General features: G+C 33.6%; 1 protein-coding gene and 1 long non-coding RNA gene across 5 annotated transcripts in view; both read right to left on the bottom strand.

Moving 5' to 3' along the window:
- Positions 1 to 310: 310 nt before the first annotated feature.
- Positions 311 to 16,955, bottom strand: part of LOC143202487 (solute carrier family 2, facilitated glucose transporter member 1) — a 35,357-nt gene continuing 18,712 nt past the window's right edge. For 2 of the 4 annotated variants that reach the window (XM_076414059.1, XM_076414061.1), the window contains exons 3-10: positions 6,770 to 6,868; positions 6,565 to 6,700; positions 4,059 to 4,196; positions 3,781 to 3,992; positions 3,449 to 3,715; positions 3,171 to 3,383; positions 2,910 to 3,113; positions 311 to 1,412 (exon numbers count right to left, since the gene is read on the bottom strand). In XM_076414059.1, the coding sequence (XP_076270174.1) occupies positions 1,269 to 1,412; positions 2,910 to 3,113; positions 3,171 to 3,383; positions 3,449 to 3,715; positions 3,781 to 3,992; positions 4,059 to 4,196; positions 6,565 to 6,700; positions 6,770 to 6,868 (1,413 nt within the window). In that variant the 3' untranslated portion in view covers positions 311 to 1,268. Of the gene's footprint in view, positions 1,413 to 2,909; positions 3,114 to 3,170; positions 3,384 to 3,448; positions 3,716 to 3,780; positions 3,993 to 4,058; positions 4,197 to 6,564; positions 6,701 to 6,769; positions 6,869 to 13,659; positions 13,864 to 15,323; positions 15,460 to 16,955 lie in introns of those variants that run through there. The other 2 variants (XM_076414062.1, XM_076414060.1) reach the window with 2 other exon arrangements.
- LOC143202493 (uncharacterized) lies at positions 9,193 to 10,925 on the bottom strand. The gene is made up of 3 exons (XR_013007173.1): positions 9,990 to 10,925; positions 9,742 to 9,792; positions 9,193 to 9,697 (listed from the first exon to the last, which is right to left on the bottom strand). It is a non-coding gene; the product is annotated as an uncharacterized LOC143202493 (long non-coding RNA).

Here is a 16,955-nt window from a genome sequence, read left to right as displayed (position 1 = left end):
TACCTTTTATAATACTATCAAATTGATTTCTCTAATGTATACTGTGTTATATATGCACTAGGAAACAATTCTTAAAACATTCAATATTTTATATAATTTTGGGTATTTAGTTTTCGAATTATTATTCAAAATTTTATTATAAACTGTGTTTTAAAGATTAAATTTTGGTGTATGTTTAGTTATCAAGCGATCAATCGTTATTATATTTTATTTTTTAGGTGTATTTTTATGTAATAGAATGACTATGTATATATTTCAAACGAATTATCTAACAACCGGTCACAGTTAAAGGTAATTTAAAAGACTAAAATTTATTACAAAATGTATTTATTTTTAGTATTATTCAAAAAGAAATAAAACTAAAAAACTTATATCAATAAATACATTACGTTACAAATATATAATCTGACCTATACTAGCCATCTTTTTTTCTATTTCACTTTTAATAGCATATACAATTTATTTATTTGCAAATACTTTATTAACAAAATTATTGATTGATTTATTTTATACATTGCTTTATAACGGAAATCAATAGTGTACTAACTAAAATAAATTATTGGATTTAAATATTTTGTTTGGGCACATTTATTTTACAATATATATGTATATATATATATATATATATATATATCTATGGCAATAATGATTATGTGAATTTTCTAAATATTATGTCTTTAAAGAAATCACTCGACATTCGGGACTGGGGATTCCATAACCAATCGGAACCGGCCAGCCAGAGGAACACAAAATGTACACAGAATTTTTTTCGATTCTTATCTAGAGAGCTTAGAAAATAAATAGGAGCGCTACGAATTCACGCTAATCAAATATAAATAAGGTTTTGCAATAAACGCAAAATCAATCTTTGAAAATTGTTTCTTCTTCCGACTTATGTAGATAGACGTCACGGTGACAGATGTCTAGTTTTATTTCTATCGCGACTGATGAGTGACATCGATCTAAATATATCTACAATGAGTGAGAAAATACGATCTCGTAATGTATCATCTTAATATCTACGATCGTTAAAAATAAAAATTTAACATTACATCAGTCCATGCAATAAAATATGACACAATGCCTATTAGACGTCGACAATGTTGCCTGTGTGCACATAAAATAATTTAATCTCAAGACAAAGCGTCGACCAATTTCTTAAAGCTATTTTAGATTGCGTCGGGCTTGCGACGCGTCGAAATTCGATGGGATGGTAATCATAAATACTGTGTTATTTCCTAATGTCGTAACGATGCTGCAGACCGTTCTTATTGGTATGATTGTTGCCTGAACATGGCGGAAATTTCTTCTAGGGACTTGTTCTTGGTCTCCGGTACCTTCTTGTAGATGAACAAGAAGAACAGAGCTTGGAGGACCACGAAAATCAGGAACACGTAAGCATCAAGAAGTTTCTGTAAAAAAAGAAAGAAAATGTTAATATTACCGCACTGTCACTTGTTTTATGTGTTTAAAATTTCTAGGTTATATTTTACGTTGGTGACAAGTTGTTAAAAATATCGAAGTAGCAATATTTATGTAAAACATTCTGTATTTCTCCGCTCTGTTAATAGATTCAGATTTTATTGCAAAAACTATTTTTTTCTCCCGTGTACTTCGACCGGTTTTATTATTTGTTTGTTGACCTTTTCGCCAATTTACACATATAGTATTTCATTACTAATTCATGACGCGACAAAAATAGAAAAAATAATGTTAAAGGTAAAACATATTTTGTTTTTATAGTCAAATAAATAAAAATGATAGACTTTTCAAAAAGAGGTTCGTAACCTTATTTAATATATGCCATTTTATGACGTTTGTTCTATTTTAAAGGTTCTATCACAATTTATAATATTTCTTTTACTAAGTAGAATAAACAATATAAGTGCGAAACTATAATTGTGATTTTTTAAAGTAGTGGCTAGTTCTGGAGAATCCTAACCTTATTCGGTAAACTTCGGTAGATTTCGCCTAATTATGCGACGTTGCCATTTACAAGCTATCGGAACTTGAATCCAGCGTACTACAGCAGCCATTTTGGATTTTAAGATATTTTTTAGTGCTTTGTAAGATATATTATTAAGTAATTTTAAAGATAAATGGATGCTTGCGTTTTTATATATTGATAAATTATATTTGTTACTTTGTATCTTTTATTTTCTCGTTTTCGTTTTCAAATTAAATATATTTATAAAAAGTTAAATAACTTAGATATAATATATAAGCTTAAAATAATAGACAGTAAACTTAAAATGTGTTTATAAAAGGTTCTTCAATTACATTTTTTACATTATAGGGGACAAAAAAGATAATTTATGTTATTTATGATATATTCCTCAAATATCCGTATAATTTTGAACAACTGTCAACGTTGTAAACTTGTCACTGAAGGCGTCATTAATGCCGCTTAGAGATGCGGAAATTATCGATATAGTTAAAAAGAAGCATCGATATTTTTAAGCATTTTTATTATCCATTATTCTATACTTTTTCGGAAACATCCAAGCCGTTATATCCATATGTCATTGAAAGTTATTTTTGAGAGATAAAAAAATTTAAAACATAAGTTAAAACATCGATAGGTCGATATGTCAATATTGTTCTCCTCCCTCTTCTTTTGGCAATTGTAATGACATATGTCATTGATGATTGACAAGAATGAGTGAAAGTAATCTAATTTATGTCAATAAAAATTAATTTGTGGAAAATTGTATGGTATTAACCGAACGCTACTTGCGCAGAATATGAAAAATCACAACAAGAAAAGGAAAAGAATTGTCTTCTGCATTAATTGAAGTTCTATAAGATATTTGCCGTGGTTTACAGAAATAAATAGAAAATATTTAAAGGTCAATGAATGTCGATTTACGATATTCGTTCAATACTTTCGAATATAATTATATACTTACAGCCAATGGCAGAAAAGCTAATCCGACTAAGAAATTGGCCGTCCAGTTCGTGCACACTGCTAGCGAGCTGGCCGTAGGCCTCGCCGATTGATTGAACAGCTCCGAAACCAAGAACCAAGGGATGGAACCGGGTCCAGAGGCAAACATGATGACGTAGACAAGCACCAATATCACGCAGATGATTCCCATGGCGGTCGACTGAGCCTGAAAACACATCCGAAGGGTTATCATCATGATGTCACCTTCATCACGTCCACTTACAGCGAAGAGCATGCAGATGGTCAGCAGGAGAGTGTCTATGGTCATACCGCCGAAGCCCAGCAGGAGCAGGGTCTTCCTTCCGGCCTTCTCCACCAGCACCAGCGAGACGATGGTCATCAGAACGTTGATTCCGCCCATTCCCAACGTGGCGTAGGTGGAATTCTCGTCGTTGAGGCCGGCCATTTTAAATATTTGCGACGAGAAGAACATAACCTAAAATAAGAACGAGGTCACGTCGCTGTGGTCTCGGTTTGAGGTCAGAGGTCAGTGTCACTTACCGCGTTGATTCCGGATAACTGTTGGGCCACCATGACGGTGAGAGAGATGATGAGGGGTATTCTGAGAGCGCTGTTGGTGACCAGTTCCCTCATGGTGACACGGGGTACGAGTTTCATGGCGTCGTACTCGGCACGCATTCCATCCATCTCCTCGTGCACAGCCAACGTACCTCGGAGCCAGGACAGGGATTTTTGAGCGTCCAAGTCCCTGCCTCTCGACAGGAGAAGGTACTTTGGCGACTCCGGACAGAATGGCAGTGTGACCACCTGAAGACGACAAAGAACAAGTTTCGTTAGATGATCCCGTAAGGATATCAGCGAATTTTTCCTACCTGGAAGATGGCTGGGATGATGGTGAGGGCTAGGAGGGTGGGCCAGTGATCCTCCGTGCCCAAGATCGATCTCAAGCTGACTATCTGAGCGATGAGGATGGATATGGTGATGACAAGTTGGTAGACGGTTCCGACGGCGCCCCGGAGGTTCACGGGCGATATTTCGGCCAAGTACATGGGAGCTAGGCCGGCGTTCAAGCCGGAATTGATACCTGGTGATCGCGAAAATAACGAGGTAAGTCGAGGAACGACGAAACGGTATTACGCGGGGGTCTTACCAATTAAGAACCTGCCCAGAATGATTAGTTCATATGACGCGGCGGCTTTGGATGACGACATGCAGATAACAGCTGCTAGTACCAGTACGTTGTTGAGCAAGAGTCCGCCTTTTCGTCCAAATTTCTCTGCTATGAGGCCTAAAGTAGATAAAACGGGATATTAGGATGATTTTCTAACATTCTAACCAAGAGTTGCTTATAAGATAAGTTGGCTCAAATCAGCAGTCCGTTTTTTAAGAATTGGAGATATTCAATAGATTCATTATTTTGACGCTATGAATCACAAATAAACAGATGTGTCTTTTATACTAATGCTTGGAAAATAGATTCATATTAGAAAAAATGATTCATTCATTGGGTTGATATCAAAATCTTTGATATCAACGTATTTCGTCGCTCTTGTTGTCCAAGTTTTGCGTGAAAAAATCAAGATGTAAATGTATTTTGAGAGACATTCGAGCTCCGATATTGCGATAATTTTGTCACAAATTAAGGATTACATATTTGTAGTCTGGCGATTTGTGGTTACTGAGAAATAAGTCGTTAAACATTTATAGCATAACACAGCACAAAAACATGCTCTAAATGATATTTAATGCAAAGTCGTCAGCTGACAGGTGTTAAATGAGTAACAGATCAGTTGAAAAGTCTCCGGCCTGACACATAGATGGCGCTACTAGAATTAAATCCATGTTTTTTAGTTAGCCCTAAGCCTCAAAAAATGCCTGTATAAATTTGACAGCTGTCGGATCATTAGTTAGTGAATTATGGCATTTTGAGTGAAACAACTTTTGATATTGTGAAGAAACGGATAAAAAGGAATTTCGCGTGTTGATAAAATATTGCTTTTTGAAGAGAAAAATAGAGTTGAAGCAAAAACTTGGCTTGATGCCAGTTTCCGGACAGTGTTCCAGGAAAATCAACCATCAAGGATTGATATGCTAAGTTTAGACGTGGTGAAATGAGCACCGAATACGGTGAACGTAGTGGACGCCCAAAAGAGGTTGTTACGGACGAAAACATTAAAAAAATCCACAAAATGATTTTGAATGACCGTAAATTGAAACTGAATGAAATAGCAGACACTCTAAAGATATCAACTGAACGTGTACATTATATCATTCACGAATATTTGGGTATGAGAAAGCTCTGTGCAAAGTGGGTGCCAGGAATTGAATGTTGAAGAAATTCAAGAACATATAGGATGTTTTTCTCGAATACTTCTAGCGAAACGATGTTTTTCTGCTATTTTATCGCTTTATACATAATGCATTAAATACATTTGACGATAATAGCTCATTAATATTCATCCTCATGTATATGTTTATTGCGAAGAAATAAAATTCCATCCATCGAATACTTGGATTTTATATGTTACCGCTTGTGGTTTCGAATGTCTGTTTCGATATCGATTAAATTGAACTACAATGAATATCTGAGAAAAACATTCTCCACGTTCTTGAATTCCCTCAAAACTCAATTTTTAGTTTCAACATTTGAATTTGTTGGTAGTTATGATCCGCCAGCATAATCAGTTATCCTTACTTTTAGCTGCCAGTATATAACTGTCAGTACCGTCATATTTCAATATTACTGACATTAGAATTATCTGTCGTGATAATCATCGATCCCAATTATGTTTGATGTCTATTTTTAATTTCAACCTTGTCATTGAAATTTGATTGCTCGGGTACGTTCTCATTATGTTTTTAGAACTGTCACTCGACCATCTCGGCATCAAGATCTAGAACGCTTAGAATTTGCTCTATTTATTTTGGCATTTATTGTGTAAGTAGTTGTTCATTATTAATTTATTTATCATTTATTTTGATCTATATTTTATTTAAAATATAATATAAATAAAATAATATGATCTATATTTTATTTAAAACAAAAGTTTGATTGGAAATCTGAAGTGTAAGGATAATAAACTCACTAAAACGTTTTAATTAATCTTTTAGATTCCATTTAAATAGTTTTGTTTTGGCATACATTTTGCGTAAATCCGCGAGGAATTCACATTTACGTTCACTATTCATTGAAAAGACATGTTCAAACCAGTGTAATCTGTGTCACGGAATTTGTTACTACAATTTATTCCTCAACTGTGCTTAATATGGTACAAAATGGGTATTTCATAATTTTGTTTCAGTAAGGTTTCAAAGTTGATAAAAACATAAAATAATTTATGAACGCGGATTCTTATTTCGCACTTACGAAATCGCGCTTATCGCACGATACCAAATCTGGTTAAAGTTTTCATCTTTGTCTACATATATGCTCTAAAATTGATTGTTAAACACAATCTTATTAATAGTTCAACGATCTACAGCATTTAATCTGTCTCGAAATCATCAATTCCATAATTTTGATGACAAACTACTCATGATATAAAGAGCGAGCGCTATTTAACACAAATTTAACTACGCTTTCCATTCAGCATTATATATCTGAACACAGAAATATATTGATGTTACTTTCTGGAAGTTTTACAGATGATATTTACCTGTGATAGCGCCACCGATCATGCCACCCACACAGAAAATGGCCACCATCAAAGAAAACACCAAGATGACGCCTTCCTGCGATGGAGCCTCTCCATATCGATCCACCATGGTGACATTGATCCATTGTTCGATGATCTGTAGACGTTACAAATAATAATTGTATGATGAACCCTTATTTTGATCAGTGAAGAGTTCGCCACTTACCTTCTGGGGATTGTTCAGGACACCAGTGTTGTAACCGTGTTGAAATGAGGATCCCAGCGCCGATGCGGCTATGGCAAAGGCCAGTCTTCCGTTAAAACCCTGCGAAAACAAGAGGAACAATAAGAAGCAGGTAAGAATTCAAGGTCTTTCGTTTCGTGTATCGAAAATTGTTCAAATTATCCTATAAATAAATTAAATGGACGCTAATTGACGCCATTACTGGTCATGAACTTTGGAGTACCGTGCGGTGGTTCCTGAAGGCCAAAGCCAAGGTTGTTTTTTGGCGAAACACGGACCGTGTAGACATTGACCGAAATGCGAAAAGCTGTGTTTATCAACTTTCGTTGATGATTTCCATCAAGGTTTATTACTGAGTTTTTGTCCAATAATAATATAAAGCAGCTTTATTATATTTATTGTTAACATCTGGCATTATTCTATAAATAATCAGACATAAAATGACATCACACATCCTAGATTTTTTATACAGAGGCAGGAAGTAAGACAGAGTGGGACAATGCGATATATCCCGTCTGGCAAACTTCCTTACATCAACTGTATATATCTCAAAAAACAGCGTCCGTTTGACAAGTTAAGCCAGGTCAGGGAACTTGCAGACAACAGGCACATTATTCTTCGTCAGTCTTTACCTACAACCGCGAGCGAGCTTGTTCTCTTTATTTCTTAAAGTAAATAAACTTTAACCAGAGGCCTTTTTGGTATTCTGTTTTTCATATAAACAATAGAAAAGCCATTAAGATTTTTTTCGAAAGAAGTCGTACAACCATAAATTTCTTATATTTTAATAGTTTAATATAAAAAACAAATTTAAAAAGTGTATTTGGTATATAATGGAAATTTTGTTATGCTTTGCCTAAATTAAAGTAAAATTTTATTATAATTTTACAGAAAATTAATTACAAATATATTATTAGGTCCTACGTGGAAATTTAAAGATGGTCTCCATATTCCTTGGTCGTACAGAACGAATTTACCTTCCATGTTTATGTCAAAATGTAGACCTGTAGTACAATGTTCTGTCAACTTGCGCATAAAAATATAAGTAGACCTTAAGAAGATTCTTGTTTATGATTTCTTAATATATATCGTTGATCAGAACAATACTTAACAATCAATTTCTTCTTCTAACTGAACTTCGAAATTCTCCTTAGCGTTTGTTTCTCTGAGTTCAAAAAATAAACAGAAATTACACAATACCAAATCTGGCTAGTAATTAAGTACCCAGATAATATTGGTAATGCTTTCAACACCATTTTCACCGTAGAGTTATCTTCGTTTTCATATATATGCTTCATGCTCTAAGAGTTATTGTTAGGAACAATTTTATTTATTATTATAATCATTATCAGTGACCTCGACATTATTACATTAGGCTTATTAATTAGTTTTAAAGAATTTTTTAAAATAATTTGAAGCTTTTTTTCTGAAAAATCGCTATTTTCTTTAAAATTTTGGGCATCAATTAAGGCAATTTACCGATTCCATCTCGAAAAGACGATGTATCTTTCAAGGCTGTCCACGAATCGAGCCATTTTTTGTCGGAACATGTAATAATCAGAAGAAGCAGGGTCGGGAGAATAGAGCGGGTGGGGTAATACATATGTAGCACCCAATTTAATGTTTCCAAGTATGTTTTCACCGGGTTTGCCGCATGTTTCTAGTGTTGTTATGTGGAATAACAATAATAATTGTTAATTGTTAAAAATTTATAATAAAATAATAATTGTTGTATCTTTGCTCGTATTCGATGGCGATCCCCATTGCTGATTTTGTCGAGTAATGCCTATAAATTCTCGTCTTCAAATGTTTTTGGTTGTTCAAGAAGCTCTTTATCTTCGGTGTTTAAATCACATCTTTTAAAAGGTTGAAACCGGCATTCATATGTTAAACTCGAAGTGAAATGCGATTTTCTCGAGGGATAGTACAAATTAAGACATTTTCAACGCACTGGAAAGTAAAGCCTGCCAGGAGAAGCGGTACCCGATGCGGTTTAATACACAATATCACCATCTGCTATAAATCATTTAAAAACAATTTACTGGCCTGATACAAGAGATATGTAATTGTGAAAGGGCTGCATACAAAAATTCAGAACCCAAAATTTAAATAATATTTGTGTAAATTGGTTCAAAATGTTTTACAAACATTTCGTTGATGATCAGCTCTTTTAGCAGATTATTAGTGATACAGGCTAAACTGAACAAGGTTAAAACAATAACATGTTGGTATAGTAATATTTTAGATCGATTATAGACCACTTACTCTCCAAATTTAGCTGCTTTTGATTTCTCTACGTCTTGTATGGTATTTTTGCAATTATAAACTAAACTAAAAAGAATGCGTTATTTAATAAGAATCATTTCTTGTGCTTGGTTGGGCAGTTAACATATCCTGTCTTCCCCACCACGTGACTCTCCTTGATAACAGAAAATGCAATTTATGATCAAATTTACCTCAGATTCGGTATAGGCTGTTTTAACGCTAACCAGGACACTGCAATCGTTCACTGTCGGTCATCGACACATCGACATCTTATCCATTTTCATTATCCGTTACTTCTTGTAAACGATCGTCGAATTCACTTGGTTTCCCCGATGTTTTGTGACGCGAATAAGTAATTTTTTTATGCAGTTTTTTAAAAGGTTTTTCCCGGATTAATTCAATATATTTTGGGGATTTTAAGGTTGATGTGGATAGGGTTATATACTGATGGGATATTTTGAACTGTGATTAATCCTTTTGCATAGCGCACGGAAAATTATTTCCTTCTAGTGTAATTTGATTCATACCAACATCGTTTAGTACTAAGTTTTACGCATCTGGGATAGTTACCCGGAAGATATATCATCACATATCATTTGGACTTATGGGGTGCAAATATGAAATTGCGCTAAAACATTAAACCGACTAGTAATCCAATGCTGCCAAGACATAGTTCTTCAATTAATTACTAATATTTATTTTTATGTAAATTAAAACAGGAAATTGTTTTTGATCCATTGCTTTTAAGATAAATAAGATAAGAAAGTAGTGTCAGTCTTATCACAATAGTTCACAAACTTATGAGTAGAATATCATGAAATTTTAACAGCTTTCTTTTGAAGGTTAGTAGTAACTGAAAAAGCGATGAACGCAATAAAACTACCGCCATTTATGTGTTATGCTCGGGACTTTTCATTTTATGTGTTAAGTACCAAACTTATAGATTTATTAAACATAATTAAAAGGTTTTTAAAATACTTAATCCATAATTCTAGTCCTAGAACATTATTTCCTTGCCGAAAAACCAGATATATCAATAAAACCACTCAAATCAAAGCAAATACGTTAATGTTTATGCGTAGAAAGGCTCGTAACACAACCAGACCAGATGTCAGAGGGACCCTTCCACGCCCGAAATTCTTCCCGTGTTATAAAAGCGTTCTAGAACGAGTTTAAGAATCCAATCAGGTAGAAAATAGTTTCGACACACCTGGTCCTTGATGCACCCGTAGGTCGAACAAAGTAAACACGGCTACCTTGCTGGTAGAGCTTCGTTTTCGAATACCCAAGCCGACAACCCATGACCGAACTCGTATTAAATATAGACTTTTTCAATGTTATTCGTTAAAATACTCCATTATTGTTATACCATTGAAATACTGTTTACTGGTACTGGTACGGTTCTGGTAGAAACTTTCGTTTTTTTTTTGTTGTTGAAGCTAATTTATTTTATTCGGTTATAGATTATTTTTTTAAATTTCCTTTGGTTTGATATTTGTCGTACTAAAATAAATACTACCGAACATTTTTTTCGATATATTGTAAATATATGTGCTTATTTCTGTCCTATTTATTTTGTCCAGCTAAAAAATCATAATAAAAAATACCTACAGAGGAACTCGAATATATTCTTGAAAGAATTCTCTAATAATAACAGGTCAACTGAAAAGTCCCCGGCCTGACACATAGATGGCGTTACTAGAATTATATCCATATGTCTTTTAATTAGCCCTGACATTTAAAAAATCCACAAAATAATTTTGAATGGCCGTAAATTGAAATGGAATGAAATAGCAGACACTCTAAAGATATCAACTGAACGTGTACATCATATTATTCACGAATATTTGGGTATGGGAATGCTCTGTGCAAAGTGGGTGCCCCGCGAGCTTACTTTTGACCAAAAACAAGGACGAGTTGATGATTCGGAGCAGTGTTTGAAGATGATCAAGCGTAATAAACTCGAGTTCTTGCGTCGATATGTGACAATTGATGAAACATGTCTCCATTGTTTCACTCCGAAGTCCAATAGACAATCATCCAAGTGGACTGCACACGATGAACCCGCTCCAAAGCGTAGTAAAACGCGACAGTCGTCTGGCAAGGTTATGGCGTATTTTGGGATGCGCATGGAATAATTTTCATTGGCTACCTTGAAAAAGAAAGGACCAGCAACAATCACGATTACATAGCGTTATTGGACCGTTTGAAGGACGAAATCGCCGAAAAACGGCCGCATTTGAAGAAAAAGAAAGTGTTGCTTCACCAAAACAATGCACCGTGTCAAAAATCCATGAATTGGGCTTCGAATTGCTTCTTCATCCACCGTATTCTTCAGATCTGGCCTCCAGCGACTATTTCCTGTTCTCAGATCTCAAGAGAATAGTCGCCGTTTTACTATGGTAGGCCGGGGACTTTTCAATTGACCTGTTAGCTACTATTTTTCCTTATAGTCACTATTTTTCTGGATTTTTTTCACAGATTAAAAATCGCTTTTAATCATCGCATCTATATTACATGGAATATTGCTCAAACAAAATGTATCATGGATCAGGCGAAACGATATCTGGTGAATAATATGGATGGGGAGGTATATCCCCAATGTTTACATATAGTTATGCACTCATCCTTGCAACCATCTTAACTATGTTTGTATAAACAACTAAAATCATAACACAACATATTTATTTATCTATCTACGCATAATAGGTTCATAGAGTGCTTGAACTGTTTTCAACGGAATGTTATTCTATTTTTGCACCAAAATATCATCTAGTAGTTTCAATGATGGAGACTGAAATCTCCACACTCCCGCTGGCTGGCGAGAAGGATTGCCTGTATTTATAAGCGCATTATCATCTTGGAATATGTCAGTGTTTGGCAAGAATATGATAATCATCGTAAGAACTTTGTCACTAAGGATGTCAAGATATTCATCCATTCGAATTTGACGTAGAGATATCGACTGAATTCTATTTTATTACCAAAACAATACCGAACACCTTGTAGCATGTTTTTATTCGTCGTACCAGCATTTTTTGTATTTTATCCTAGTACAAATAAATAAACGCAGATTATTTATGAAAAAAGATACATACCAGACATTGTACAGTAAACCGTTTATTTTTAATGACGTAATAAAACTAGACTCGTTTTTATATCCCTTTCCTACTCTCTGGGGAAATGTCTCCGAGATATTTTCTTATCTGGTTTATGTTAATGATTTCCTTTCTAGCTTGGATCAATATGCATACTGTATCCCATAGAAGCAAGTATCAATAAACGTTGCTTTTATTCCTCTTATTCGAATGGTGAAGACAAACGAACATTTATTCCGGAACAAGTTTTTACCTTGTTGGTATTTACTTTTGTTCTTGCGCAACCTTGCTGTTGGCGATCTAATTTTTTTATTATTTTGATATTTCGAGCGTATAAAATTCGGTTCATCGCTACTCTTACGTCTAGTTTCCGGGAAACAAATGAATCCAAAACCTACTTGTATAAATTAGATGTATTAATTTGTTCTTATTGAACATATTTCTAACCTAACACAGAAACTGTGTGGTTTGCTATACCAAAAATATTACTTATTTTGAGAAATAGATGTCTGTAAAGATTTGATGTGTTATATATGTAAACTTATATGTCATTTGACAGTACTTTGTGAATTTTATGTTTCTGCGTAAGCAGTTACATTAGTTAAACATTAATTAAATAAACTAAAAGTAAACGTTTATCATTCTAAAAAGAACACTTAACACCAAGGCAATAGCAAGAAATAATATTTAATCTTTTTGTATTGACAAAAGATATAGTCACTTCTACTAACTAGTATACGTTTAGATTCTTTGCTTTGCTTTTAATAATGTTCATAATAACAATGATAGTTATTATGAATAAATGTTATATATTTCATGATTTCTGTTCATTAAAATGTAACTTTCACACTAAAATATTTACGAATCAAAAACTAGTATCCCGATACTGCATATTATTTTTGTCGTTAGTTTTTCTGTATTTTCACTAATTATTTTCATTAGTTCTGGTTAGTTGGCACCCAACGACTGCTTTAAATGCTACTAGTAATTTGAATTTTGTGGACATTTTCGCTTATTATTTTCATTAGTTCTGCTACACTGACTTGACTGATTAACTGATTATTGTTTTATATTAATTGTTAGTTGAAAATGGTTGAATGGTTGAAATATGTTTGTATATAATATATATGTTTTGTATGTTTGAAATATTTGAGTACTTAATGTATATCTTCGATTATTTGAAATCTTACTTCTTGAAATTGGAAAACGATTGTATCACTCTAATGTTATCGACTATTTCTAGGAAGTTATGATATAGAAATACATCAGATATAATTTCCGAAAGGATTAGTTCCAATGTATACCAATAGAACGACATTGGACCCATGATTCCGGTTCCTGAACGCTCGCTGGATGTCGTTAAATTATTCAAAGAAAGTTGTCGACCTTTAACAACATTTACCCATTCAATTAGCGGCCGTAAACATCTCGGACTAGTTCTTCGTTTACTCGGCGATAGCACTCGAATTATATGAATGAAATAAGGGATAAAAAAAATTAGAAACTCACTCCTCGGACACCATCTTCCAAGCTCTCTTCGTCGATTTTCTTCGGCGTTTCGAGGAACTTGCCGTTCAACGTCTCCCCGTTGGTTATTTCTGTTTCCTTACCACCTTTCCCCATGGCAGGTGATACGCGAGAAAAAAAAAACGAATGAAACCTCTACGTTGTCACTTCTTTCACCACAGTCTCTGTGAACCTACTGCAGCTATACCGTGGCGTACGGTTACTTTTAATGAACATCGAGCGACGATTCTGATTGGTCGAGGTTATAGGCGTGCTGTACAACGTAGGCGTCAGTACAGCCTTATGTTAATACGTCATCATATTTAATACTTAAGTCAATATGTCTATATATATATATATATATATATATATATATATATATATATATATATATATATATATATATATACATATATATATATATATATATATATATATATATATATATATATATATATATATATATATATATAGCTGCAAAAAAGAAGAAGACCCGAAGGTACAAGAAGAAATTATTAGGTTTGTTCTTGTATGTTTTTAAATAATTCCAACAAACACTAAATAATAAAAACTTACTACTTCATTCAGTCAATCTAGCCTTGACTCGTTATAATCAATTTTATCGATAACATCTGCAAAACATCCTGTTTTGTTCTGTCAAACTTCAGCTCTTCAAAACTGTAACTGGTTAATAGTTCTTGTGTCAATGTAGTTCAGCTGACACCTTCTTAAGACTTCCCCAACTTGGACAGTGAGAGCACTGTCATCCAATCAAGAATAATAAAAATTTGCAGAAAGTGTAACATCAGTATTAAACCGTCTTTTTGACACTAGAAGCTTACAATCCAGATATTAAAAAAAATTAGCTGGTAAAAGTTTAATATTCTAACCAGAATTTTATTGAAATATATTTTGGGTGGGTTTTTCCTCATTTCTTTTGAGCAAGCAAGTAGCCGTAGTCGTCTTTCAAGGTCGCAATAATCGATTTTGGCAAATTCAGCTCAAGTTACTAGGAATGTTTAATACTTCTATAATATTTCAATGTTTACTATGTTACGTTTAAAAAAAATCCTTTCCTTATTGCATTCTCTCTCCCAAATACTTTAAATATTTACTGATTTACTGATAAAAATGTTTGTTCATTAATAAATTACGTGTTCTATATTAAATATTGAACGTTCTTAATAATCATCTGAATAAGCTTCTTCATCTCAATAAAAATCTCCTCCCATTGTTTCTCTTAAACCAGTCTCCCCATGTGTTTCGTCAATTATTTTATGTACGACTACTATTAGATCACATAACCGTAAAGACTCTTTGGCGTACGTGACACGTGATGCGTCACATGAATCGACCGTTGAGGAAGAATTTTATTTAATGGGTTTTAATACAAATATACTATCGTTCAGGTAAAAATTCCTAGTTCTTTGTGGGCACCCGTGTACCTGCATAAGAATGAATTCTTGAATAGATAACCACTAAATGTTCAGTAATGACAAGGGTGGTTTTATGTTTAGTTTATATTTATGGTTTATGGTGCCACTTTCAGGTCTTTTTTGATTCTATATAAATTAACAGTTCTCAGGAACAAAGAGCAATGTGTTGACTAGAGTCAAACTGTATTCTACTATTCGTGCAGAAGCTGTGAATAAGAAAAATGTACATACAGAATGCCATGGTTCGTTTTTCTCCATCTTCACCGATGATTATAAAAATGAGATGAATCACTGGTCACTGAATAATTTTAAACATTCTCAGTCGTTATACAGTCTCGTACTGGCGAGTCAGAGGCCAGAGCCATTGACCAATTACCGCCTATTAGAGCTCGTTATTAACACCTAAACACAATTCGCAAACATTAGTACCATCTCGTTAAAGAACTCGCGTGTTCCTACAACGTTAAATCGTGCTATATGGCCAACATTCGGTTATTTTTTATGAGAATAATTGACAGTCAATGGCCTTTCCTGACCTAGTTGATCCAGACGACAATTTAATAAGTCATCCCATTGACAATCGACCAAAAAATAAACAAACGATTGTTATTAGATCAACGCAATTGGATTTTGGTTTAAGCTCTCTATTAATTGGTTGATATTTTGAACACTTTCTTGTTGATGTAATTGTCACATAGTGTTATAATTTAAACGACGAAAGAAACGTTTTTAACCGAAGCAGCTATCTAAAATTAATTGTTGTATCAAAAAAAAAGATTCTATACAAAACCTGATAATAAAAGATCACTATAAGACATACTATGTGTTTGAAACAAGCTTAGGCGTTGGTTAATAAATATTCATAAAATATTACATAATCATTTAGATGTGCAAAAGTCTTGTTCTCCTTGAATTACACAGAATATGCAAAATATCAAAAACATACTGGTATCAATTGATTGTTTAAATAAATGTTCAAGAAATACAAGCATCAACATATGAAATATTCTATCTATCTGGTATCTGGATTTAAAAACTTGATCATTATATTGATGGAACATTTTTTTAATAAATAGTTCGATTGTTTGCAAAAGTGTATATAAACCATGAAAAAGAATATGTTGGAAACTAATAGAGTCGCTAATAATATTAATCCTCGTAAGAGATTATAATTTTCTGTATATATAAAACTTTTTACAAAGCAATAAAAAATGTATGATGTCTTATTGTAAAAGGACCCCAGAGTGCGTGTTGATTGGCTAGAACTCATGTAAATGCTCATGCGCATTTATTCTAAGCTAGCTTGACAAATTTTACAGCTACACGTTATTGTTTACAAGATTGGTTTATTTTTGCACAAGTTCAATAAACTTTTGTAAACATAAAATTAACTTAAAAAATACTTCCTAGCCCTAACTCTCTCAAATCTGTCAAGCTGGTTTACAATAAATGAGCATGAGCAGTTCTGGACAATAAACAAGCACGCTGAGGTCTTACTGTCGTTGTTGAAGTGTGGCGCTTCACAAAGAATCAAGAAACTCGATCATTCAGTGAAAATAGTAGATTAAGTCAAGTCCTTTAAAGTTAATAACGTAATTTTTTAACGAATTTCGAAAACGAACCTGGTTTTAATTGATATTTCCGCTAATCGCGTTTAAGAAAATAACGACACGGTTGGTGGAGGTTGTTGTTGTAACAATACTCGAGCTATAGATATTTCCGGTTTCTGTTGTATAATAATCGAGCAGCCACATGATACCATACTTTTTTCACGGATTAGTTGTTAAAAATACAGTGGCTAAACCGAACTGACGTCGATATAACCATAATTAGGGTTTTTATGATGAGACTCTCCTTTGTCAT

This window comes from Rhynchophorus ferrugineus, unplaced genomic scaffold (assembly GCF_030347505.1).
Source record: "Rhynchophorus ferrugineus isolate W39M unplaced genomic scaffold, kcgeb_rfMv2 rfM9, whole genome shotgun sequence".
Classification (NCBI taxonomy): Eukaryota; Metazoa; Arthropoda; class Insecta; order Coleoptera; family Curculionidae; genus Rhynchophorus; species Rhynchophorus ferrugineus.
The sequence above is the reverse complement of the archived record's forward strand: the minus strand, read 5'-3'. Positions and strand labels throughout refer to the sequence as shown.